Source organism: Nycticebus coucang, chromosome 5 (genome assembly GCF_027406575.1).
Source record: "Nycticebus coucang isolate mNycCou1 chromosome 5, mNycCou1.pri, whole genome shotgun sequence".
Classification (NCBI taxonomy): Eukaryota; Metazoa; Chordata; class Mammalia; order Primates; family Lorisidae; genus Nycticebus; species Nycticebus coucang.
In genome coordinates this window covers 141,482,236-141,509,526 of record NC_069784.1, presented here as the reverse complement: position 1 = coordinate 141,509,526, position 27,291 = coordinate 141,482,236, and the positions used below count along the sequence as shown (strand labels likewise).

Sequence of the window (27,291 nt, the reverse complement as noted above, 5' to 3'; positions counted from 1 at the left end):
ATTAACATTTTGCTGTCTTTGTTTAAAATTTTTTTAAAGAAATAAAATATTACAGAGAGAGTTGGAGACCTTCCCTCCCAATTGTGTTTTCTTCCCCTTTTTGTCCTTTTAAAATGGTGTCTTTGCTTCTCATCCATGGTTTTTCTACTTTTCGCTGTGTATGTATTCTTGTGATTTTATTTTTGAGGGTTTAAGGGTAGCACACTTACCTTCACAGTCACAGTTGTGTTTCTGAGATGGGCAACCTGTTCGTTGTTTAGCTGCTGTATGACGTTCTGCAGCAACGCGCAGACCCTGTTAGCCCCTGACCGAGGGCAGCCAGTGCCTCCCACTTCTCGCTGCCGTGAACGGAGCGCTGGGCAACTTGTGCACCTGCACGCATCCACCTTCTGTCTTCCCTCTGCAGGGGGTTTGGGACCATGTGGGACATTTCAGCCTCCCCTTCTCAGGCTGCCTGCAGCCTGCAAGGCCACTTCTCCAGCCTGGTGGGAGGAGGAGGTCAGGTCCTGCTCTGGCGGGTGGGCATGGTGCCCACCACATGTTTCCCCTCTCCTAATCTCTCTGGTGTGAATTCCCTGAGAATCACTCTGGTGTGAATTCCCTGGGAATGGGGAAGGCTGTTGGCTTCATCCTGATGACTCCTCCATCCTCAGGCTGCTCTGGGAGAAAGTAGAGTTTCTAATGGAGAACTGAAGTCTCACTATTCCCTCAGTGTTATAAACTATGACTTTTAAAGGGCTACAGCAACTTTATTTTCATTTTCAATTTTCGTAAAGGTAGAATGTTTATTTGTAGTTGAAGGTAAGAAAAAAGATTGATCATCTTTAATTTTCTTCCAGGTATAAGCAAAAGAGTTGGTCCAAGTCGGTTTGTAGGCTTTCTATGACGGACGGGGTGGACATGACCAGTTTATCGGCTGTCAACGACTTTTATTCTCGTATCCTTCTCCTGGGTCCCTCTCATATTTCACCTGTGGAGCATCACGCTTACAGCAAGGCCCTGCTGAGCACCTGCAGAGTGGGGCGTGGGCTGGGCACTGCTGAGCACCTGCCCAGTGGGGTGTGGGCTGGGCACTGCTGAGCATCTGCCGAGGGGGGTGTGGGCGGGGCACTGCTGAGCATCTGCCCAGTGGGGCGTGGGCTGGGCACTGCTGAGCATCTGCCCAGTGGGGTGTGGGCTGGGCACTGCTGAGCATCTGCCCAGTGGGGTGTGGGCTGGACACTGCTGAGCATCTGCCCAGTGGGGCGTGGGCTGGGCACTGCTGAGCATCTGACAAGGGGGGCGTGGGCTGGGCACTGCTGAGCACCTGGCCGACTGGGGTGTGGGCTGGGCACTACTGAGCATCTGCCCAGTGGGGCGTGGGCTGGACACTGCTGAGCATCTGCCCAGTGGGGCGTGGGCTGGGCACTGCTGAGCATCTGACAAGGGGGGCGTGGGCTGGGCACTGCTGAGCATCTGCCCAGTGGGGTGTGGGCTGGGCACTGCTGAGCACCTGGCCGACTGGGGTGTGGGCTGGGCACTACTGAGCATCTGCCCAGTGGGGCGTGGGCTGGACACTGCTGAGCATCTGCCCAGTGGGGCGTGGGCTGGGCACTGCTGAGCATGTGCCCAGTGGGGCGTGGGCTGGACACTGCTAAGCATCTGCCCAGTGGGGCGTGGGCTGGGCACTGCTGAGCACCGGCCGAGGGGGGCATGGGCTGGGCACTGCTGAGCATCTGTCCAGTGGGGCGTGGGCTGGGCACCGCTGAGCATCTGGCCAGTGGTGCGTGGGCTGGACACCACTGAGCATCTGCCCAGTGGGGCTTGGGCTGGGCACCGCTGAGCATCTGCCGAGGGGGGCGTGGGCTGGGCACTGCTGAGCATCTGCCGAGGCGGGTGTGGGCTGGGCACTGCTGAGCATCTGCCGAGGGGGGCGTGGGCTGGGCACTGCTGAGCATCTGCCCAGTGGTGCATGGGCTGGACACTGCTGAGCATCTGGCCAGTGGTGCATGGGCTGGACACTGCTGAGCATCTGCCCAGTGGGGCGTGGGCTGGGCACTGCTGAGCATCTGGCCCGTGTTGCGTGGGCTGGACACTGATGAGCATCTGCCCAGTGGGGCTTGGGCTGGGCACTACTGAGCATCTGCTGAGGGGGGCGTGGGCTGGGCACTGCTGAGCATCTGCCGAGGGGGGCGTGGGCTGGGCACTGCTGAGCATCTGCCCAGTGGTGCGTGGGCTGGACACTGCTGAGCATCTGCCGAGGGGGGCGTGGGCTGGGCACTGCTGAGCATCTGCCCAGTGGGGCGTGGGCTGGGCACTGCTGAGCATCTGCCCAGTGGGGCTTGGGCTGGGCACTGCTGAGCAGCTGCCGAGGGGGGCGTGGGCTGGGCACTGCTGAGCATCTGCCGAGGGGGGCGAGGGCTGGGCACTGCTGAGCATCTGACAAGGGGGGCGTGGGCTGGGCACTGCTGAGCATCTTCCCAGTGGGATGTGGGCTGGACACTGCTGAGCCTCTGACAAGGGGGGCGTAGGCTGGGCACTGCTGAGTACCGGCCGAGGGGGGCGTGGGCTGGGCACAGGTGCTCGGGACCCTGCTCTTGGGGCACGAGGTCTTGCAATCACAGAATGTGTGATGATTTCACCTCAGCAGTGAGAAGTCCCTCAGAGCTCTATTCCCACAGGCGATGGAGCGTCTGACATACAGTGAGCAAGCTGCTGCATTTCTGTTATGTACTTTACTGAATAATATGTAGTAATTTAGCACATTTTTGTGCTAAACAGTTGCATTTACCAAGACAGCCTTCGGTTAAACTGCACCATTGCCCCATATCATAGGGAGGGCTGGCAAACTTCACTGTGGTTGCTGTTAGGTAGAATATGAAATTGAGTCAAAACTTTTTGAATTTTTGTGCCTAACTTCATCACTTTTAATTAAAAAATGATTTTAATTTATTTAGAAGAAAAGCTCCTGATCTTTAGGAATTCATTGTATAAAATTTTAATTTATACTGAGATTGGGTTATAGCCTTCTTATGAAAGCTATAAATTAGTTTCATATTAGGTGTAGAGTGTAGAGTATAAGGGTTTGAACACAATAATTAAGATAATGCCATAAAGGCTATGTTAACCAGTTTGGTGAAAATATTTCAGACTGTATATGGAACCAGCACATTGTACCTCATGATTGCATTATTGTACACAGCTATGATTTAATAAAAAAAATTTAATTTATTCAAAGATAGGTCTAAGTTGAGGTATATTAAGGGATTTAATAATTAAAATTTCAGAAGGACTGAAATAAAGGTTTGTTTTCTTCAACCGTATGGCCAGCCTCTATTTTTTTTTTTTGAGACAGAGTCTCATTATGTCGCCCTTGGTAGAGTGCTGTGGCGTCACAGCTCACAGCAACCTCCAACTCCTGGGCTTAGGTGATTCTCTTGCCGCAGCCTCCCGAGTAGCTGGGACTACAAGTGCCCGCCACAACACCTGGCTATCTTTGTTGCAGTTGTCACTGCTGTTTTAGCTGGCTGGGGTCGAGTTCGAACTCGCCACCCTCGATATATGGGGCCAGCGCCCTAACCACTGAGCCACAGGTGCCACCCTAGCACTGAGGTATTTTTATGCTAGAATCGTTTGCTTAAAAACCCTAGAAGAAATGTCTCACTGATTGTCCTGGCTCAGCTTACAGTTTCTGCTTGTCTTGACGCTGGCATTGGACTTAGGATGGAATCTAGTAAATGCTCTTTGTGCCACACATAGTTGGGTAGTGCTGGTGGTCACGTGAACCCCGCATCTGTGAATTTCCCCCATATGTCACATTTGTGGAGTTGGCTGCAGGGACCTCACCCTGTGTCCCTGCAGGTTGTGCACCTGTTCTAGGTGAGGTCCCCACCTGGTTTCATTGTTGGTCTCAGCTCAGAACCGTCTGCCGAGGTCAGTAGCTACGTGATGTCTTGATCTCACATCTCACACATCTCAAACACTGTGCACCCTGCAGTAAAACTCTTCGTCTCCCGACTCAAGCCTCGTCTCCCTCTCTCTAAGGCTGGGGAGGCTGGAGGGCACCAAGCTGGGGTGGGCTCAGGCTTCTCCGGCAGAACTTCAGAAATTCTTAACTAGCCATCCATTTGTGAGTCTCCCAATGTCCCCAAATGTGTTAATAACAGAGGTGGAACTGCCCCTCCCCTGTGGGTGAGGTCACTGAGAGGAGTTCCCTAACAGAATCACTGCAGATGTTGTACTCACAGCTGGCCGAAACAGGACGTTGGAAGTGTTCGACCTCAATGTCGGATGCAGTGCAGCTGTGGTAGCGGAAGCCCATTCTCGGCCTGTCCATCAAATCTGCCAAAATAAAGTGAGTTTTGGGACAGTGTATATCTTTTGCAAAATTATGTGCTTAAAGGGCTTACTGGATAGAAATGTATGATGCAATTTTATAACTGTTTGCTACCAAATTCAATGTTAAGTTTTATTGATTGTTATTCTGAGATTTGTTTTGACCTTAGAAAATATTTTAATATCATGCTGAATGTTTGTGTACTATTGTCTTAGATAATTTTATAGGTCCATTGTAAGACTTTACTAGCAATAAATTCTCACTTAAAGCTTGACAGGGGTGTGGGCATTTCCTACAATAGCTGAAATGCTGGTCATGTGACTGAATGAAGTCTAGCCACGTGACCCAAATGATGGTCATGTGACTGACTGAATGATGCTCATGTGAGTGAATGATGGTCAGGTGACTGTATAGGAGTCACCCGACTCACTGATAGTCACATGACCCTAAGGGACTGTGGAGTGGGCAGCCTCTCCCGGTAGATGGGAGTGTGGGGACAGTCTGCTCTGACAGAAGTAGTTTAAAAATAGCACAGCCAAGGGTGGTACCAGCTTGTCATCAGAGAAGACGTGTGACAAATTCATTCTCTCAGAGCCACTTGGTCCAGTAGACACTTTCTTACCCAAAAGAACATCTAAGACTTGTGAACCAACTAGAGTTTTTTAAGGACTAAAACTACCATTTTTACTTTTGATATGTTTGGAAAGGCTTTCCCAGTTAAGGATTTGCCTTGTAACGCTTTCTGATATGTGCATTTGACCAAGGGTTGTGGAGAGGCCTTTCCGAGGTGGTTGGAGACTCCGCCTCTGCAGCTGCGCACCTTTTCAAGGCTCGCTTTAGATTTCGGTTTGGCAGGGCAGGCATGGCCCAAGAGTCTGTGAAGTTTTTAATCCATTCAAGTGGGAAAGAGAGCACCAAATCCAGGCTGTCAAGTTAAGTTTGGGTAAAGCAGGTTTGTTCTTGAGTCACTTCTGACTGAGGTTGGGAGGCAAAGGCTTCAGGAAGCCTTTGCCTTGGTACGAGGATTTGGGGGCTCTGTGTCCTGGAAGATGGTCCTGTGGGTGTCTGCCGAACAGCCGCAGACGCAGATCAGGGATGCGGTGTGGGGGCTTTGGAGCTGGGGGCCAGAAGCCACCTCCTTGCTGCGTAGCCTCGGCACACAAGGTTTCCTCCTGCTCAGACTATGCTGGTGGCTGTTCAGGACTTCTCTGGTTTGTGTAATACTGTGGAAAACATCAGCTGGGAGAGAGTTGTTGAAGAAAAGATTGTTATTTTTCTTCATCTTTTATTTGTACTGAATCTTGTATCATAAAAATAGAACAAACGTGTTTTTAAACACTGTAGTGGGTCCCCCGAGGAAGGAACCTCTTTGGAGAGTTTTGTAACTTCCTTATAAGGCTATAAAAGTGGCAAGTTCAGCCTTGAAGTGAGTGTTGGTCAGGTCAATGCTGTGGTGGCCCAGGTTCAGGGTCTTCCGGCAGCTCAGAGAAGAAGGCTGCTCTGCGTCTGCCAACTGGGCTCTCCTACTCCCGTTTCCACAGTAAGATCCATCAAGGTTCAGCTGAGTTTGAGATTTAATTATTAGATTTTATGTTTTTCCAGGATTTTAAATGAATTCCATAATGGAGTCGTTAACTTTTTAAATGATTGTTTAATACCCATCCTCATTTTTAGGTATTATGATTCCCTTTAAATTCAAGTGCAACTTGGTGAGATGTTGACAGCTAGCATTTTGATACAGAATGTTAAAGCATCAGTCCAACTCACTAAATGCATCTGGCATGACTTCCAGGCCTGGTGCTGGCTTTGAGGAAGCACGGCACAGACTGTGGCCCCCGGGCTCTGCGTCTGGGCATTGTGGTACCTCGAGCTGGAATCTGCCCTGATCCTTCCCTACTGGAACACGCCTGGCTGTGGCCCACAGAGCAAAAGATACCGTCCTTGTACTAGAAATAAGGTGTAAATCTCAAGAGCAAATAAGGTTTCTTGAAAAGACTAGTCAGCATGTAGATAAAATTTGACAAACAGCATTTAAAAGTTTTGGATGTATCATTCTCAAGATACAATATATAAACGCTTATCTGAAGATAAGGCTTGTTAATGTCCAAGTGTCTTTCTGGAAATGCTGTGTAGTTGTCCACGGGATCAGCTTTCTAGTCTCTGAGTCTTTAGATAATCGAGTTCTATGAAAATTGATTAAATTTACCAAATATTGTCATTCTTGTGTTAAAATTTTCCAGTCATGAAGATAAACACCTTGTGCGTGAACCTCCTTTTATGTTGTGAATTTTACATTTTGCACACACTCCTTACGTTTTGACACTTGCTGCTGCTTCTTTTTTTTTTAAGTTCTGTGAATTATTAGAAAAGTATCTCTTTGTTCATTATAAATTTGGATTTGTTGTGCAGGACACTTCTTAAAGGTCATCTTTTCAGAGCCAATTATAATTTATTTTTTTCCTTTTTTAAACTTCAATTTTCAACCAAAGTCATAAGTTTTATGGGGTACAATGTGATGATTTGATATACATTGTGGAATGCGTAAATCAAACTGATTAACATCGCCCTCACCTACCTCACTTATTTTTTGCGATAAGACATTTAAAATTTACTCTTAGTTATTTTGAAACATACCCTTGCATTGTGCACATTTGTGTGTGTTGAGTGAAATTCGACCAAATGCCCACCTTCCTTCCACTGCCTCCCTCTCCACGGCCCCTACTAGACTATATTTGTGTTTTACCATTCGTGTGAGTGTGTAAGTGTTTATATGTTGTGTTCATAATAGTATTGAGTACATTGGATACTTTTTTCCCCATTCTTGAGATACTTTACTAAGAAGAATGTGTTCAAACTCCATCAGGTAAACATAAAGTATGTAAAGTCTTCATCTTTTCTTATGGCTGAATAGTATTCCGTGGTATACGTGTACCACGGTTTGTTGATCCATTCCTGGGTTGATGGGCACTTGGGCTGCAGTAAACATTCTGGTGCAAATGTCTTTGTGATAACATGATTTTTGTTCTTCTGGGTAGATGCCTAGTAATGGAATTGCAGGATCAAATGGAAGGGCCACTTTTAGTTCTTTGAGGACTCTCCACACTTCTTTCCATAAAGGTTGTATTCGTTTGCAATCCCACCAGCAGTGTAGAAGTTATAATTTAGTTTTGCTTTTCAGAAAATGGGATGTCAGCATTTTGGTTATAAATCCCTATTTTCTTTTCCTTTTACTTGTTCTGTTCTTTATTTCTTTCTGAGGTTTATGGCAGAACCATAAAAACTTGGTCTAGATTAAAACTTGGCATGTTACAGTCCAGGAAGAATTTATTTTTCAATTTAGTTCCCAAATTTATTTTAAATTGTTTCAGATGCTTACATTGCAAATACAAAAATATAATTTTGGATTTCTAAATACTTTTTAAAAAGTTATAACTTGAAAAGTAAAACATTAGCTTTATGGCAAAGACATTTTTAAGACTGAGCTAACCAATTTTTCTTATATTTTCAAGGGAAATTATTTCATTTTGGAAAATGATGAACTGCTATTTTGTGTGACATTTTGTCATTTTCTTTATTCCCTCTCTGTTCCTATTCCATAATAGAAGTTTTTAACCTTTTGTAGACTTTATTTTGCTCTGTTAAAAGACTTAAAACACATAGAAAGCTCTTAGCATGTGCTAAATTCATGCAAATGTTAGCAGCTCTTCTTTTTAAATATGGATGTGTGAAGGCTGCTGGGTGTTGTTTTAGAAAACAGCCTCCGCGTGAGACTTGCCTCACACAGGCCTTTCCCCATGTGGTCCTCACAGCCCCTGGGAGGACGAGTCCACAGCTGAACAGCTCACCCAGCCCCGGCCACCATGCCTGTGGCTGTCACACCTGCTGCCCCCACCTGGGAGGACGGGGGCTCCTGGCCTGGTGCTGGGGCCTGGCACGCAGTGGGCCTGGCAGGAGTGTGCCTCACCCCGACAATGGTCCAAGTTTGACAGGATTCACTTCTGCCTTCAGTGCTGGCTTTGAGCTTCTCCTGGTTATTGTCTTTATTTCCATATTTTCATAAACCATGTTTTTGGAGGCTTTTGACAAACCAGATAAGTAATGATGTGTAACAGTAGATTTTACATAAAACTTCATTTTCAGTACTTTTGTAAGTTTTATTAAGATTTTGTTTTCCAAATGGTTCTCTTTTCTTAACATAAAAATTGAATCAAATAGCCTGGGGGCAGGAAGGTCAGCTACAAGTCTGCCCTTGAGCTGAACTGTTAACTCGGGTACCTGTTCCTAACAACACAGTTGATAGATGAGTGTTTCTTCCAGCACCTTCTGCCTTAGAGGCAACGTGTGTGCATCTGTGTGCAAGAATGTGTGTGTACATGTATGAGTAGGTGTGTGTGTCTATAAGTATGCACCTGTATGTAAATGCACAGGTGGGCATGTACACGTGTGTGCACACATGTGTGGGCACCTGCCTACCTGTGCATGTTTGGGCACCTTTGTGTGTGTGCCTGTTAGTTAATTTCCTTAGAATAGCCATTAAAAACTCCTGCGTTCTCAGCTCTGCTCCGTGAATGCACGAGTGAGGGCAGCAAAGTCCTTGTGCTTGAGGAACATGTGTGCCCACGGGGGCAGGTGCTCCATGCTGAGGGGGTGCTGGGCAAACAGTGTGTGGGACACAGGGATGGGGCAGACGTGGGGAGCTGCACAGGCAAAGCTGAGGGCCTGAGCCCCAGAGGTCTGACCTGGCGGAGGGGAGGGTCCTGGGGGCTGAAGGCCTAGCCGAGCCTTTGGGATTTCTCTGAATGTGGGAGGCAGCAGGGAGAGGGTCGTGTTCTAGTTCCAGTGAGAGATGCATGTGTGTGCCTGTGAGTGATGCCAGATGCATGCCACACATGCAATACGTGTGTGTGATGTGCATGTGTGTGACACACATGTGTGACTTGTGCATGTGTGATGTGCACCTGTGTGTGTATGTGCCACGCACGAATTGCATCTCCTGTGTCCCCAGCTGTTACACGTGGGTGAGAGGGTATGGCCGCAGGTGGCAGGGTGCCCCAGAGCAGGGTGTGTGTGTGTGAGGGCAGGTCTCAACAGTCAAGCAGTCATGACTCAGGAAGGGCTGGCTCCTGTTACATAGGAGTGGGTGGTCTTGCTGGTGGGAGGAGGGATGTGCATAGAAGGCAGGTAAGGACACGCCTATCCCCAGGGTGCCCTAAACCACATCTCTCCCCTGCCCTGGAGGCAGCAGCTTCTCCTGTGTGTCCGGCCCCAGTGCGACTGAGACCTCTAGTGCGACTGAGACCTACAGGTGTGGGGTAGGCCCTGCCCAGGCTGCCTGGGCCTTTGCTCCCTGGGGCTCCTTGGTGCTGACTGCATGTCTCCAGAGCCAGCAGCTCTCATCAGACTTCTTGTCTCCTGTCTGGACCCTGTGGCCACTGCTCTTTCCTGAACAGCAGACATAGGTGGTGTGAACTGCAGAGCCAGGTCAGGGTACGCTGCTCAACTGGGGGAGTTGTGATAAAATCTGTCTTAGATCACCTGGGTCCAGGCTAGAAGAGGTGTTTCCTACCGAGGTGGTTGGCAGTTCAGGTGTGCCCTGCTCCTACGGTGCTTGGCCAGGGCAGATGGTCTCATCCTGCAGGTGGCCTCATTGTATAAGGCCTTGTCGTGCAGGTGGCCTTGCTGGTTCCCAAAGGGACATGGGGCCGCTCCTCTGCCGACTCCAGAGAGTTCATCACTCAAATCCTGTCTTTTCATTAAGACTTTTAGCATCTTTGCTTTAGGGAACTGCTTAAAACGCCTGCATTTTGTAACAGCTTGAGTGACGGCTGCGCCACAGGTCCCGTGGCCACCTGTCTCAGGCTGTGAACTTTCAGGTGTCATGGGCTCTTGTATGAGAGGCGCTGTATGAGGAAAAATATTTCTGAGGTTTTCTGTAGAAAAATAACTGATTTTACTTTCAGAAAATAAATATCAGAACGGTATTTGATGGACTAGAAGGTAAGGGGTGTAAAGTTATGTTATGTTTTAATAGGTTACTTTTAAAAATACTTTAAAATTTTTGTTCAGCTGCACAATGTACATGAAAGTGTTCAAGGGAAGCACAGGCCCGTGGGAGCCACTGCTCACCAGCCGTCACCACAAGTCCAAATATGGGAGAAGCACAAGTCATCGTCGGCCCAAATGCCGTGTTTTCAGTAAAATTCAAAACAGGCCTTTCCTAATTTGTTTTAATTTAGTAACCAGCCATGTTAACTATCACTAATTACTATTTTTTTTTTTTTTTTATTGTTGGGGATTCATTGAGGGTACAATAAGCCAGGTTACACTGATTGCATTTGTTAGGTAAAGTCCCTCTACTAATTAGTATTTGAATGCACTACCAATTAAATAATCTCTTCTGATAATTACTGCTATAGTTATGTTGAACAAACAGAATTTAGCCCATTTTATCATTGGGTATTAACAAGAGTTCCAAATGCAGAAATGATGACCATATTTTACTATTTTTAAGTTATGTGTTAGTATCACTGAATGGTTCCTTTTTAGAATGAAAATACATAAATGTTACTACTCTTTTATCCTCTCTCTGAATACAGTATTTGTACATATACGTGTATAGCCACCCTGTGTAGTATTAGCTAATTCAAATTAAAAAACAAAAATACGTAAAGGCTTAAAAACTTTTCTAGTGAAACAATTCTATTACTCAGAAGATCTTGAATTTCTATGAGTAGTCACTTAGGTTATTTTGCTCCATTAGTTTGAGGTACTGCTGTATTTAAGAAAAGAAATGAAATAACTATTGGTATGATAAAACTCCAGCCTCCCCACCCCTCGTTCTCCTCTGGCCACCACTCCTGAGCTGGTGCAGGTCTGTCTCAAGCAGCGCCCTGTTGGGTGTGGGGCCCCATCCTGTACGCGGCAGCATCAAGCCACAGGTGTCTCCCCACTGAGTGTCTGTGTCTTACCCACTTGGATCGCTGCTGAGGGATTCATCCAAAGTCTGAGTTGAAAAAAATCATAATTAAAGCTAGAAAATATTTAGTACTGAACAGCAATAAAATAGTACAAACCAGAAACTGGCCAAGTGAAATGAAAGGTGTATTCAGAGGAAACAGAGCCACTGCCTGGCCCCATCTTCCCGCGAGAGCAGGCAGTGGTTCCTTCCTGTCATTTCCAAGTAGCGCTGGCATTCAGCAGCTGATCGCTGGGTGTTTGCTGAAAGTCTGCCTGTGGCTCAGTGAGTAGGGTGCCGGCCCCATATACTGAGGGTGGCGGGTTCAAACCCAGCCCCAGCCAAACTGCAACAAAAAAATAGCCGGGCGTTGTGGCGGGCACCTGTAGTCCCAGCTGCTCGGGAGGCTGAGGCAAGAGAATTGCATAAGCCCAAGAGCTGGAGGTTGCTGTGAGCTGTGATGGCACAGCACTCTACCGAGGGTGACAAAGTGAGACTCTGTCTCTAAGGAAAAAAAAAAGTCTGCCCCGTTATTTTTATATCACATTGCAAGTTACCAAGGTCCTCACCTGGGACCACTGGTGAAAGCTGGAGTGAGAGCTCTGGCTGCTGTGAGCTGATAAGGGGACATCGTCAGCCTCCTGCCTGGAAGTGGGTGTGAAATTGTACTTCCCAAGTTTGTTGGGAGGACACAACCTGAGTGCTTAGAATGCTGCAGGCACAGAGTTAAGACTTGGTATAGATTAGTTATGGTTCTTATTGAACTTACATAAATCCTTATTTCCTGGTTGTAATGACAAATGACTTCTAGGCATATTTTAAGCATAAATACTGTGAATATCCTTTATTAAATCTGTCTTAGTGTTTTGGATAGCCTTGACCCAGAAGGAAGATGGAAAAAAATATCAATCATTGGGCGGTGCCTGTGGCTCAAGGAGTAGGGCGCCGGTCCCATATGCCGGAGGTGGTGGGTTCAAACCCAGCCCCGGCCAAAAACCAAAAAAAAAAAAAAAAAAAAAAAAAAAACAAAACAAAAAAAATATCAATCATAATGTATTTAGGTGATTGTCGCTGTGACTTGATGCAAAATGAGTAACACCTGCTTAGTCCATTTGCACTGAACGGAGGGACCCAGGGATGTTAACACTTCAAGCCCTCCACATGGAGAGACAAAGGTGAAGCTGCTCTCAAAGCTCTTCATGGGCTTCATTGCATCTCAGGCACAAGAGAACACAGTGCAGCGGCAAGCTTCGAAGAGAGAGTGAAGCTTACAAAACAAAGAGCTTTTCTTTAACTGCATTGTAGGACTCCTAGCACATCCTGTTTACTACCCTCCGTCTGGTCTTAATCTTATCTCTGCTGACCATGACCCAGGGCTGGGACAGATCTGAGTCTGGTGAGTACTGTACTTGGTGCTCATGGGCAGCAGTCACCCTCGGCTTTCCCCCTGGTCACTCTGCCCCTAGTGCCTGGCACTTACCACCCTATGCTCTGTCCCACAGGTTCTGTAGATGGAGTTCAGTTCAGTCCCATGCAGGGAGACCTTTCAGATTCTGACAGAATTTCTCCAGACAGAGTCAGGGCCAGGACCTCGGAAGGAACCGCACCTCAGGGGAAATAAGTGTCTGAGGCAGGTGGGTCTCACCTGCAACAACCCAAGAACCTGCCCAGTGTGTCTTGGGGTTTGATCATCAGCAGATTAATAACTCACCTTAACTATAAGTTCCTTATTAAGAGGTATCCTTAAGATGATTTATTGAGGATGGCTCATGACCTACACTTTCAAAATAAAGTTTGGTATGTTAATATCGTGGTCTTTGATCCTTGATCATCTTACGGTGACTCTCGGCGACATGACATGTAGAGAAAATAGACATCAATAGCTCTTAAGTCAAAAATGTGTTCTTGTTCATCACTTCATATGGAAGTTTTTGGAGTCCACTTCTTAAATTGTTAAAAATAAGAAAAAAATTGTGTTAATTTCATACTGTAGATGAGGATGTTATTCGATATCATTTGTATAATGCTGATTAACGCAGCTGTTAAAAGCACGTCTCGATTCCCCTTATGTTATAGGGCTCATCGTTTGCAACCCAACACTCCCAGGCTTACAATCTCTTCCTAACTTCTGCTGTTGGTGATGGGATGAAGCTGTGGGATCTGAGAACCTTGAGGTGAGGCCCAGCTGTGGTCAGTCTGTGCACACTGACTGATTTGTGCACAGAAAACGTGGGTGTGCCTTTGGGATGTGAAGTGTCAGGCTCTGATCTCCCTCTGCTACACTCGACTTAGAGTAAGCACAGGCTGCTCCTGCATGTCGAGACGTCCTCAGGAGGGCCCTTAACACAAGAGGAGCTGGTGGGAGGGACTGGAAGCTGCTCTGGGTGAGCTGGTGGTGCCTGACCTGAAGGCCTGTGCCCCCCTGTGGACTTTATCAGCACTGCACACTCAGGCCACGCTGAATCTATTTCTAAAATACTTTTCTTTCTTCCGTAGTAAGTTAACCTTAAATTACTGTAACTTTTTTATTTCGTTAAGTCTCTAATTATTTTTTTTAACTTTTGGCTCTTTTGTAGTAATAGCTTAAAACTAACAGCTGTACAAAGTATTTTCTTTATTTATATCCTTGTTCAATAAACTTTTTTCTACTTTTAAAACGTCCTTTCTTTCACTTTTTAAACTTATTTGGTTAAAACTAAGAGACAAACAGCCACATCAGCCTAGGCCTGCACAGGGTCAGGGTCACTGTCTCCACCTCCACGTCTGGTCCCACTGGGAGGTGGTCGGAGCAGAGACACGCATGGTGCTCTTGTCTCCTGTGACAACAGTCCTTCTCTGGAGACCTCCAGAGGACCTGCCTGAGGCGGTTTGACAGTGACTTTCTTTTTATAGGCAGAAGGAAGACAGCCTAGAACAGTGGTTCTCAACCTTCCTAATGCCGCAACTCTTTAATACAGTTCCTATGGGTCGCAACCCACAGGTTGAGAACCACTGGTCTAGAACAGTGCCCACTGCAATCTGCGCACTGTGGGTTTTTGCTTCTTTTTGTGTAGCTTTACTGAAGCATTTCTGTATTTAGATGTTTAGATACACAGACACCACTGCATTACAGTGGCCTGCAGTATTTGGTACTGAACTGGTCTCATGGGTTTGTAGCCCAAGGGGCACAGGCTGTTCCCCATGACCTGGCTGTTTGGGGCTGTACCATCAGGGTGCGTGCAGATGCACTCAGTGGGGTCCACGCAGGGGGAAACCGCCTGACCACCCGTTTCTCTGAGGGCATCCCGGCCATTAAGCAATGGCCATCTGCTTAGTACCCAACCGCCAGCCGGCAAGATGTGGTTGCTAGTGATGGTCATTTAAGTTGCAGTTTCAGAGGGTGGCGTGTTTTTGCACTTGGCTTCCCCATCTTGTTGCCCACCTTCCCCACAGCCTGCCAGGCCTCCGGCTCATTCAGCGACAGCTGCTACATCACCCACTGGAGTGCCCTCCAGCTCTTGGGCTGCTTCTGAGCCCAGTCCCTTCACACCTAGTGGTTCTCAGGTGCCAGGCGCTATTTCAACTCCTCCGAGCCATGTCACACATGAGGACAGTGAGGATGGGGCTGGCAACACCCTCAAGGCCCTTTGGTGAGAAGGGGGTTGAGCTGGGCCTGGGCTTGGGCCCGGCCCCAGCACCTGCTCTCAGCACCACTCCTCAAGTCTCTCCAGGGGCACGGACAAACCATGTGATTATAGGGGTGCTCGTGGAAGGTGAGGTGAGCACAGCAGGACATGAAGCTGCACAGTGTGTCCCCCAGTTTTGTAAAAAGGAAGAAACTGCGTGTGCAGAGAAGAGCAGGATGCCCACCGTGCTTCCGGGCTGTCATTTGACCCCGTGTGCTTGTGCTTCTTTTCTTTTTGTAGTAAAAGAAGAATATAAAAATTAAAAAATTAAACTAATTATAAAACATTAATGTGAAAGATAAAAGTAAATGTGTGACAAATGTTTGTGACGTTTCCGCACAGGTTCGATCTCTTTTCTCAGGGGTACAACACAGCTCATTATATTTTCTAAAACCTATGTCACCATCTACAGACTTTTTCTAGATAGAATTATCTCTACAGAATTAGCACTGCGTAGGACACAGCAGGTATTCAATAAATTAGATACTGACTTTGAGAGGCAGGATGGATAAATTAAGACATTACGTAGCCAAACATGATGCTCTGGTCGCAGTTGCACACGCGTGTACCATGTGAGGAGTCTGTGTGAGCAGGCGCAAGTGTTCCAAAGCTGGGTAGCCGTCCAGGCTGGCACACCGTCCTCACGTGATTCATTTAGAGTCTGTCGTGCATATTTGATTACTTTTACATATTCATATTACATATAAAATATTTTATCTGTAAATATGTAAAATCCTATTTACATAAAAGATGGTATCTATCCTGACAATTACGTATATTATAACAAACAATGAGGTTGACATATATATTTCCATGTGTGTACTTGTGTTAGAGATTCTATAGAAAAAGTAGCATGGATTCCCTGACATTTTAAAAAAATAAACCCTTTTTATGTCACACTTTGTGAAACTTAACCACCCTTGATAGAACGCTGCACCTTCCAAAAGTCTTCAAATAATTTATCTAAATAATTTATGATTTTAGAAGGTTTGTTTTTATAATTTTAAGTATCACCAGAATATGTTTATAATTTCATCTTCTTCATATATTAAAAGTTCGTTTTCTGTTAGTTTTGTCATCTTTGGCAATTTATGACCTTGAAAAGTACTTGAGTTATTTTTAAAGGGCTCCAGAATAACACGTGTACCATTTAATAATCCTCACCTGTAAAATATTTCTCCACTGTTGGTTCTTTTTGGAAAGAAAAGCAACAAGTTGGTTTCTTTCCTCTGATTTGTGCTGAAGTTAGAAAGTCACCTTTTCTCCTTGTAGGTGTGAGCGCCACTTTGCAGGGCACCTGAACCGCTGCCACCCCTGCGGAGCCGCCTTCAGCCCCTGCGGGCGATTCGTGGTGTGTGGTGCTGAGGACAGACACGTAGGTGCTGATGCCGGGTGTTTACATGGAGAGATTGTTGACTTCATTATGGTGTGGGCTGTTTGCTGTTATTGAATACTTGGATAAAAAATCTATTTGTTTGGCTATTGGTCAATATATTGTGACTCCCAGTAAGTAATATTACTTTAATAACTGTAATATGTGAGGGATGAAGGGCTCTCAGGTTTTCCTAGTGGTACATGGTAAACACTAATCATTAATTCATTTCTTTATTCATTTTTTAATTATTTCAAAATACTCTCTGGTGCTTACTATGTAAAAATGGGAAAGACATTGCATTACATGCTGTATTTTTACTACGAGATGACAACATTAATTAGTAAAATGCCAGACCTTGTCTGCCTACCTAGGGCACTCGTTTTATTTGTCCTGTCTGTGGGGATGCGGTGTTCACTTGAAGGGATTGCCTGACCCTTCACTATACACCCCACACCCTGGGCAAATGTACTGTGGTGGATTTGGAGCAGATGCTGGTAAATACCCATTTGTCCTTACTATGTTTAAAGAGGCCTAGGATTAGTTTCTGAGGGCGGCTGTAACAAATTACCGCAAACTTGGAGGCTTAAAACAACAGAGTCTGAAGGCCGGTGAGGGCCGGGAGCTTCTGCAGGGCCTGAGGAGCCACTGAGGGCTTCTCCTGGGCTGGAGGCCGAGTCGCTCCTCTGAGGGTCTCACATCTCCTGGCCCCTTCTCTTGTGAGGACACTTGCTGTGGTTTGAGTGTCCCTCCAACACTCGTTGGAATGTAAGTGCCATCAAGCAACCTTAGGAGGTAGATGGGGGGATCCTCCTGACGACCCTGCCCTCATGGGTGGGATAAACACTGTCATAAGACAACGAGTCTGTCCCGCAGGAGTTTAGGGTGACAGATCTGTGTTAGGGCACCTACTTTAGTTCACAGCACTCTGCTCATGGAATTGAGTTTTCTGGTAATTTAAAAAGATTGAAGTGTGTGTGTGTATCAATGGAGTGTATTTTTCTGAAGTCTACTTTGCTATAAACACAACTACTCTTCTTTTGATTAGCATTTAACATGTTGTATCTTCCTCTAAGCTTTATTTTGATTTGTCCATATCGTGACATTTAAATTTGTTTTTTATTTTAGAAAGCTCAAGTTGAGTCTTATTTTTTTTTAACTAATGTGACAATCTCGTAATTGGCAGGTTCACACCACATACATTTGACGTAATAGTTGGTGTGTGTGGGTGCCGTTGACCTTTTATTGCTTGTGCCTCTGTTTTTACCTTTCCTACTTCCTTTTAGACTGTTTTTTAGAATTCTATTTTACTTTTCATATTTCTTGAACTATGTGTCTTTGTACATTGCTGTGTGTGTATGTGTAGGTGGTGGTTCTACAGGTCACCGTGGACATACCTGATATTTTATCAGACTCTTAGAGCTGATATTTTACTAATTCCGGTGAAATGCAGAAACCTTATCACCATATTGATCTCCGTAGCCTTTCCACATTATATTGTAGTTGTCATACGCGTTATATCTACATGTGTTCAAAACTCGGTCACATAATGTTATAACCTTTAAATTTCAACAATTATACACGTTTTAAAGGAATTTAGAGGAATATGATAGTGTAATATATTTACCTGGACACTTAATCATATCTGTACTTTTTTTCATTCCTTAAGTTTCATGTTTCTGGGCGGCGCCTGTGGCTCAAAGGAGTAGGGTGCCGGTCCCATATGCTGGAGGTGGTGGGTTTGAACCCAGCCCCGGCCGAAAACTGAAAAAAAAAAAAAAAAGTACCAAGTTTCAAGTTTCCCTTCAGTGTGATTTCTCTTACTGCCTGGAGAATTTTCTTTGGCATTTGTTTTAAAAAGTGCAGCTCTATTGGCTGTGAATTCTCCCAGTTTTCTTTCATCCTAAAATATCTTCATTTTGCCTACATTTCAAAACTTCTTTTCACTGGGATGGAATTCTGATTTGACAATTCTTTTCTTAAACATGCCATTTTACTGTTTTCTGGCTGAAGTTGTCCCAATTGTTGTTTTCCTATATGCTTAATTTATTTTTCTGGCTGCTTTTAAGATTTTTTTCTTAACTTCATTTTTTAGAAGTTTGATTTTTAAATGTACCAGGTAAATGAAAATACAAATACAGCAGCTCACGTGATCTTGACATCACACAAAGCACAATTCAATTAAGAAACATAATGAGGCAAAATGCTGAAATTCACAATGGAACTATTTATTCATATCAAATCATTCAGGAAAATAAACACAAATTTCACAAAGTAGAAACCATGATAAACAAATAGTGAACAGCCCAGCACTAATAATGGAGACTCACCGGTCCCACTCAGTCCTTGGCAGTCAAGAGCATGGAAACCACAGGCAGTGGGAGCCTGAGCGCCGTCCCCAGCTATGCATTTGTCCCCAGCACGGTCTGTCATGGGTGCACTCTGCAGTGTGTGCCCACAAGGAAGTCACCTTCTTTCTGAATGCATATGCAATGTATATGAGCAATGACAATGTGTAAGTCCCCAGAGAAAAGCTTAATACATTAAAATAAGAACAAAAACATCAGCATTCTCTCCATATAATGCAGTCATACTATAAATTGGTAATAAGAGAAAAAAATAAAAGGTCTCCTCTATCTAGATATTAAAATTATATTGAGCAGCTCTCAGTGTGAAAATGTAAAACAAAATATGAAATTGAAGAATTTCTTAAAAACAACGATGTATCTAACATGATCTATCAGCGTCTTTTGGACGCCCTTCCGCCAGAGCATGGAAAGGAAAGGAAATTTATAGCACATACATCATACAGATAAAAGGGGGGAAATAAGTGAATGATTTGTCTAAAAAGACACAAAAGGGACACCAAAATAAATCAGAATAAAGGAACTAATAGAAATAAAAGCAGACAACACGTTAGGAAAAGAAAAACAGTAGGAGAAATAAATTAGAATGCTTTTTTTTCTAAATATGCAACAAAATAAACTTCAATCTAAATTTTTAAAAAGTAAAGTTAAATATATAATAAATAAGAAAAAAACGTGGAACACAGGAACTTCCGAAAAACATTAAACTGCAGTGAGAATGGAACATAAAATCTCAAAACTGCAGATGCTGGCATGGATGCGGAAAGAAGGGAACACTTTTACACTGCTGGTGGGACTGCAAATAATACAACCTTTCTGGAAGGAAGTATGGAGAAACCTCATAGAACTCAAACTAGACCTCCCATTTGATCCTGCAATCCCATTACTGGGCATCTACCAAGAAGGAAAAAAATCCTTTTAACATAAGGACATTGGCACTAGACTGTTTATTGCAGCTCAATTTACAATCGCCAAATTGTGGACACAGCCTAAATGCCCACCAACCCAGGAATGGATTAACCAGCTGTGGTATATGTATACCATGGAATACTATTCAGCCATTAAAAAAGATGGAGACTTTACATCCTTCGTATTAACCTGGATGGACGTGGAAGACATTATTCTTAGTAAAGCATCACAAGAATGGAGAAGCATGAATCCTACGTACTCAGTTCTGATATGAGGACAATTATTGACCTAGTACATGGTGGGGGTGGGGGAAGGGGAGAGCAGAGCGAGGGAAGGAGGGAGGGGTAAGGGGGTCACAGTGTGTGGTACGCCTTTTGGGGGTGGGACACAATTATAAGAGGGTCTTTATTTAATAAATGCAATCAATGTAATCTGGTTCTTTGTACCCTCAGTGAATCCCCAACAATAAAAAAAAATTGTGCAAATAAATATGAAAGCCCACAAACAATGGATGTCCAGCAAGTATAATTTATCAAAACTTTCACTAAAGGAAAAAAAATATAGTCCAATTTTCATAGAATAAATAGGGAAAATTTTTCCAAGAGGTCTTTTGTAAAATATTATCAGATCCAGATAATTCATCAGGGCATCTCACCAAATATTTATTTATTTATTTATTTATTTTTATTTTATTGAGACAGAGCCTCAAGCTGTCGCCCTGGGTAGAGTGCAGTGGCCTCACAGCTCACAGCAACCTCCAACTCCTGGGCTTAAGCAGTTCTCTTGCCTCAGCCTCCCAAGTCACTGGGACTACAGGTATCTGCCACAAGGCCCAGGTGTTTTTCGGTTATAGTCGTCATTGTTGTTTGGCAGGCCCGTGGTGGATTTGAATCCACCAGCTCTGGTGTATGTGGCTGGCACCTTAGCTGCTTGAACTACAGGCACTGAGTCACTTAACAAACTTTTTTTTTTTTTAATTAAATCACAGCTGTGTACATTAATGTGATCATGGGGCACCATACACTGGTTTTATAGACTGTTTGACACATTTTCATCACACTGGTTAACATAGCCTTCCTGGCATTTTCTTACTGTGTTAAGACATTTATATTCTACATTTACTAAGTTTCACATGTACCCTTGTAAGATGCACCGCAGGTGTAATCCCACCAATCACCCTCCCTCCGCCCACCTCCCACCTTCTTTTCTTTCACTCTTTCCCCTATTCTTAGGTTATAACTGGGTTATAGCTTTCATGTGAAAGCCATAAATTAGTTTCATAGTAGGGCTGAGTACATTGGGTACTTTTTCTTCCATTCTTGAGATACTTTACTAAGAAGAATATGTTCCAGCTCCATCCATGTAAACATGAAGGAGGTAAAGTCTCCATCTTTCTTTAAGGCTGCATAATATTCCATGGTGTACATATACCACAATTTATTGATCCATTCGTGGATCGATGGGCACTTGGGCTTTTTCCATGTCTTAGCAATTATGAATTGGGCTGCAATAAACATTCTGGTACAAATATATTTGTTATCATGTGATTTTTGGTCTTCTGGGTATATACCTAGTAGAGGAATTATGGGATTGAATGGCAGATCTATTTTTAGATCTCTAAGTGTTCTCCAAACATCTTTCCAAAAGGAATGTATTAATTTGCATTCCCACCAGCAGTGTAGAAGTGTTCCCTTTTCTCCACATCCAGGTCAACATTTCTGGTCTTGGGATTTTGTGATATAGGCTAATCTTACTGGAGTTAGATGATATCTCAAAGTAGTTTTGATTTGCTTTTCTCTGATGATTAAAGATGATGAGCATTTTTTTCATATGTCTGTAGGCTGTGCGCCTGTCTTCTTTGGAGAAGTTTCCCTTCAAGTCCCTTGCCCTGCCTGGGATGGGATCACTTGTTCTTTTCTTGCTTATACGTTTGAGTTCTCTGTGGATTCTAATTATTAAACCTTTGTCAGAGACATAACCTGCAAATATCTTCTCTCATTCTGAGGGCTGTCTGATTGCTTTACTTACTATATTCTTGGCTGTGCAGAAGTGTTTTAGTTTGATCAGGTCCCAGTAGTGTATTTTTGAAGCTGCTTCAATTGCCTGGGGGGGTGCCTCCTCATAAAATACTCACCCAGACCGATTTCTTCAATGGTTTTCCCTGCACTCTCTTCTAGTATTTTTATAGTTTCATGTCTTAAGTTTAAATCTTTAATCCAGTGAGAGTCTATGTTAGTTAATGGTGAAAGGTGTGGGTCCAGTTTCAGTCTTCTACAGGTTGCCAGCCAGTTCACCCAGCACCATTTGTTAAATAGGGAATCTTTTCCCCACTGAATGTTATTAATTGGCTTATCAAAGATCAAATAATGGTAAGTAGCTGGGTTAATCTCTTGGTTCTCTATTCTGTTCCAGACATCTACCTCTCTGTTTTTGTGCCAGTACCATGCTGCTTTGATCACTATCGATTTATTATATAGTCTGAGGTCTGGTAGTGTGATTCTTCCTGCTTTGTTTTTATTTCTGAGTAATGTCTTGGCTATTCGAGGTTTTATCTGATTCCATATAAAACGAAGTATTATTTTTTCAAGATCTTTAACATATGACAGTGGAGCTTTAATAGGGATTGCATTAAAATTGTATATTGCTCTGGGTAATATGGACATTTTAACAATGTTGATTCCTCCCAGCCATGAGCATGGTATGTTTTTCCATTTGTTAACATTTTCAGCTATTTCTTTTCTTAGAGTATCATAGTTCTCTTTATAGAGATCTTTCACATCCTCTGTTCGATAAACTCCCAGATATTTCATCTACTTTGGCACTACTATGAACAGAATAGAGTCCTTAACTGTTTTTACACCTTGACTATTGTTGGTATGTATAAAGGCTACGGATTTATGAATGTTGGTTTTGTAACCTGAGACGCTGCTGTATTCATTGATCACTTCTAAGAGTTTTGTAGTAGAATCCCTGGTGTTTTTGAGATATACAATCATATCATCTGCAAAGAGTGAAAGTTTGATCTCCTCTGACCCTATATGGATACTCTTGATTGCCTTTTCTTCCCAAATTGCAATGACTAAAACTTCCATTCCAATGTTAAAGAGCAGTGGAGACAATGGGCAGCCTTGTCTGGTTCCTGATCTGATTGAAATGATTTCAATTTAACTCCATTCAATACGATATTGGCTGTGGGTTTGCTGTAGATGGCCTCTATCAGTTTAAGAAATGTCCCTTCTATACCAATTTTCTTAAGTGCTCTGATCATGAAGGGATGCTGGATATTATCAAAAGCTTTTTCTACATCAATTGAGAGAATCGTATGGTCTTTGTTTTTTAATTTGTTTATGTGCTGAATTACATTTATAGATTTACGTATATTGAACCAGCCTTGAGACCCTGGGATAAAACCGACTTGGTCATGATGTATAATTTGCTTGATGTGTTGCTGGATTCTGTTTGTTAGTATCTTGTTGAATATTTTTGCATCTATATTCATTAGTGATATTGGTCTATAATTTTCTTTTCTTGTTGGGTCTTTTCCTGGTTTGGGGATCAGGGTGATGTTTGCTTCATAGAACACGTTGGGTAGTCTTCCTTCTATTTCTATATTTTGGAACAGGTTGAGTAATATAGGTACTAGTTCCTCTTTAAAGGTTTGGTAGAATTCTGACGTGAAGCCATCTGGTCCCGGGCTTTTCTTTTTAGGGAGATTTTGTATGGTTGATGCTATTTCAGAACTTGATATGGGCCTGTTCAAATTTTCCACTTGATTCTGGCTAAGTCTTGGAAGGTGACATGCTTCCAAGTATTGGTCAATTTCCTTCAGATTTTCATATATCTGAGAATAAAGTTTCTTCTAATATTCATTAAGGATTTTTTAAATTTCTGAGGAGTCTGTTGTTATTTTGTCTTTGTCATTTCTGATTCATGAGTTAGAGATTTTACTCTTTTTTTCCTTCTTAGGTTGGCCAAAGGTTTATCTATTTTATTGACCTTTTCAAAAAATGAACTTTTTGATTTTTTGATGTGTTGTATAATTCTTTTGTTTTCAATTTCATTTAATTTTTCTCTAATTTTGGTTATTTCTTTTCTTCTACTGGGTTCTGGGTTGGAATGTTCTTCCTTTTCTAGTTGCTTGAGATGTCCCATTAAGTTGTTAACTTCCTCTCTTTCCGTTCTCTTGAGGAAGGCTTGTAATGCTATAAATTTCCCTCTTAGGACTGCCTTTGCGGTATCCCAGAAGTTCTGATAACTCGTGTCTTCATTGTAGTTTTATTCCCAAAATTTGGCAATTTTCTTCTTCATCTCATCTATGACCCCACTATCATTCAGCATAAGGTTATTTAACTTCCATGTTTTCGTATGAGTATGCAGATTCCTGTTGTCACTGAGTTCAACTTTCAGTCCATGGTGGTCCAAGAAGATGCAAGGAATAATTTCTATTCCTTTAAATTTACTGAGGTTAGATTTGTGACCTAAGATGTGATCGATTTTGGAGTATGTTCCGTGGGCTGATGAGAAGTATGTGTATTCAGTTTTGTTGGGATGAAATGTTCTGTAGATGTCTGCTAAATCCAAATGTTGGATGGTTAGGTTTAATTCTAAAATTTCTTTGGTCAGCTTCTTATTGGAGGATCTATCCAACACTGCCAAAGGGATGTTGAAATTTCTGACTATTATGGAGCTGGAGGATATCAAGTTGCTCATGTCTGTTAGAGTTTCTCTTATAAACTGGGGCGCATTCTGGTTGGGTGCATAAATATTAATAAATGAAATCTCATCATATTGCGTATTACCCTTAACAAATGTGAAGTGACCATTCTTATCTTTCCTTAGTTTTGTTGGTTTAAAGCCTATTGTGTCTGCAAATAGAATTGCAATACCTGCTTTTTTTATGATTACCATTGGCCTGAAATATGGACGACCATCCTTTCACCCTGAGTCTATATTTATCTTTTAAGGTAAGATGTGATTCTTGTATGCAGCAAATATCTGGCCTGACTATTTGTATCCAGTCAGCCAACCTGTGCCTCTTTAAGGGACAGGATAAGCTATTCACATTAATGTAGAATATTGGTAAGTCTGGTAAAATTTGGGGTGTCAAGTTTTTCGAAAGTCCAGTGGTCATTTTTAATTCTTTTGCCACTGCAGAAGTTGGAGTTTGATCAAAAGTTTCTTAGTGAGTTTACTTTTGTGGTAGAGGGTTGGGCTGTTCATTATGGAGGATAGGTCTGAGAATATCCTGAAGAGCTGGTTTGGTCATGGCAAATTTCTTCAACATATGAATGTCATTAAAGTATTTAATTTTTCCATCATAAATGAAACTCAGTTTAGCTGGATACAGGATCCGGGGTTGAAAGTTATTTTGCTTTAGGAGATTAAAAGTCGATGACCACCCTCTTCTGGCCTGAAAAGTTTCAGCAGAGAGATCCACAGTCATTCTAATATTCTTCCCTTTGTAGGTAATGGATTTCTTACATCTGGCTGCTTTCCCAATTTTTTCCTTCATATTAACTTTAGTGAAGTTATTTATGATATGCCTGGGGGATGTCTTATTTGGGTTGAGTCGTGCTGGTGTTCTGAAACTGTCTGCTATCTGAATTTTAGAATCTCTTGGCATGTGTGAAAAATTTTCTTTCATAATTTCATGGAGAAGGGCCTCTGTGCCTTGCAAAGCCACTTCATCACTTTCAGGGATTCCAATGAGGCGGATATTAGCCTTCTTTGAATTATCCCAGAGCTCTCTGAGCACATGATCCGTTTTTGCTCTCCATTTCTCTTCCTCTTTGAGAGTTGGGAATGTTCAAAGGCTTTGTCTTCAATGTCAGAAATCCTTTCTTCTGCTTGCTCTACTCTGTTACTGAGGGATTCTACTGTATTTTTCAGATCTTTGAGAGCTGCAAATTCTTGCTTCAGTGTGTCAAAATCTTTGGTGGTTTTGTCTTTAAATTCGTTGAATTCTTGAGACAACGTTTGAATTTCTCCTCGAATTTCTAATTGCGACTTTTGAATTGCTCCTTGAATTTCTAATTCCAAATTTTCCTCCATTCTATTAATCTTGTTTGCAATCCAAATTCTGAGTTCGATTTCTGACATCTCAGCCAGCTCTTTATGAATGAGATCTTCAGTTACATCTGCCATATCTTTCTTAGGTGGGGGGTTGATCTATTCTGGTTATTCATGTTACCAGAGTTTTTCCTCTGATTCCACCCTATGATTATTTTACACCGTTTGACTTTTCCCCTGGAGCTTTGTCGAGGACCTGTACAGTGCTACAGCCTGAGCAACTGGGGACCTGTTTGGTGTGGTGGGGCTATGTGGCTCTGTGTTGTTTTCAGCTGGTCTCTGTCCGATCCTAGTGAAATAGTTACTCTGGGTTGAAGTCTCAGCTGTGGAGAAATACCAGCAATTAAGTCACCCCACCTCCCACAGGTAACAACTGGTAAAGGAAAATCAAACCTTCCTACAACCACACACCCAGGGCACCAATTGAATAGTCCTCAGGTGATTGGCTCAATTCAAAAGATCCAAATCAATCGTCTCAGGCACCGAGCATTATTCAGCACCCACATGATTGGGGCCATGTCCTCATCTTTTGCCTGAAAAGATATTTCTTCCTTGTTTTTCTCCCCCTTTTCTCAGGACTTAAAAATTTGGTTTTGGCACAAGATTCCCTTGCATGGGTCTTATTTCAGGTCGCACTAGCTTCTTGGCATGTGTCAGTCATGGCTTGTTTCTCCTCCTCAGAGAGAAGGTGCTTTGTGAATCAAATTATTACCTCTAAGTAAAACACTTTTGTTGACGCCTGGATTGTAATTAAATTGAGTAATTTGCGGGCTTAGTGGTCACCATCCCACTCTATTATGCAAGAATCACCACACTGTAGGAAAATACTGCTGCCATCCAGGGCTGTGAATCGCTGTCTCACGGTTAAGGTCATGATCAAAAAATTTGTGTGCCTCAAGAACCTTCTGTTCCAAGATACATTTCATGTAATTTCATTTTTACATAAAAAAAGTAATAACACCCATTTTTTAGACGGTGTTTACTTAGCCTCTTTTTATGATATAATGGTGGCATTTTATATGTATTTTGAGATTTCATACAAAAGTTAAATATTAAGAAGGGCTTTTTAACAAGAGGTGATTATGTAATTGAAGCTGATACATAAAAATAGAGCTCAAATACACAAAGCCAGATAGTGAAGCCGTGGTCACCACAGGGGAGGATGGGGAGAGGGACGGGAGAAGTGGATCTGAGGACACAGAATAGCAGGTGTGCAGGACGGGGCAGGTCCAGGGTCTGATGTACAGTACAGGGAGGAACATTCATATAGTTGTGCCGTATTAGGGTTTTAAAAATAAACAAATACATTTTAGCTGCTCTTGCCACACAAAAGCAGCAATGTGAGTTGACAGATGTGTTAATTTGCTCACTGCAGTGACCTGTGCGATCCATATGCATCTCATAACACCATGTCAACCATAAATGGATGCCATATAATTTATTTGGAAAGGAATGTTTTTTGTGGAAAAAGAGTAACTTTGACATCTTTCTTCTGCTGCAATTTGGCATTTATCTTCATTACTGGAGAAGTTCAGAGAATATGAGGGCTGTCTACAAAGTACCCAGACCCGTATATGAAAAACAGAGACACGCATGGCTGGGTACTTTCCGGAAAGCCTGCAGGCTTGTTAACACACTTT

At 43.3% G+C, this 27,291-nt stretch overlaps 1 protein-coding gene across 2 annotated transcripts in view; it reads left to right on the top strand.

The window, feature by feature from the left end:
* WDR27 (WD repeat domain 27) overlaps positions 1-27,291 on the top strand; it is a 165,704-nt gene that overhangs the window by 68,965 nt on the left and 69,448 nt on the right. The window contains exons 20-23 of one of the 2 annotated variants that reach the window (XM_053590356.1): positions 840-937; positions 4,212-4,333; positions 13,347-13,444; positions 16,208-16,310. In XM_053590356.1, coding sequence (XP_053446331.1) covers positions 840-937; positions 4,212-4,333; positions 13,347-13,444; positions 16,208-16,310 — 421 coding nt within the window. Of the gene's footprint in view, positions 1-839; positions 938-4,211; positions 4,334-13,346; positions 13,445-16,207; positions 16,315-27,291 lie in introns of both variants that reach the window. The other variant, XM_053590355.1, reaches the window with a different exon arrangement.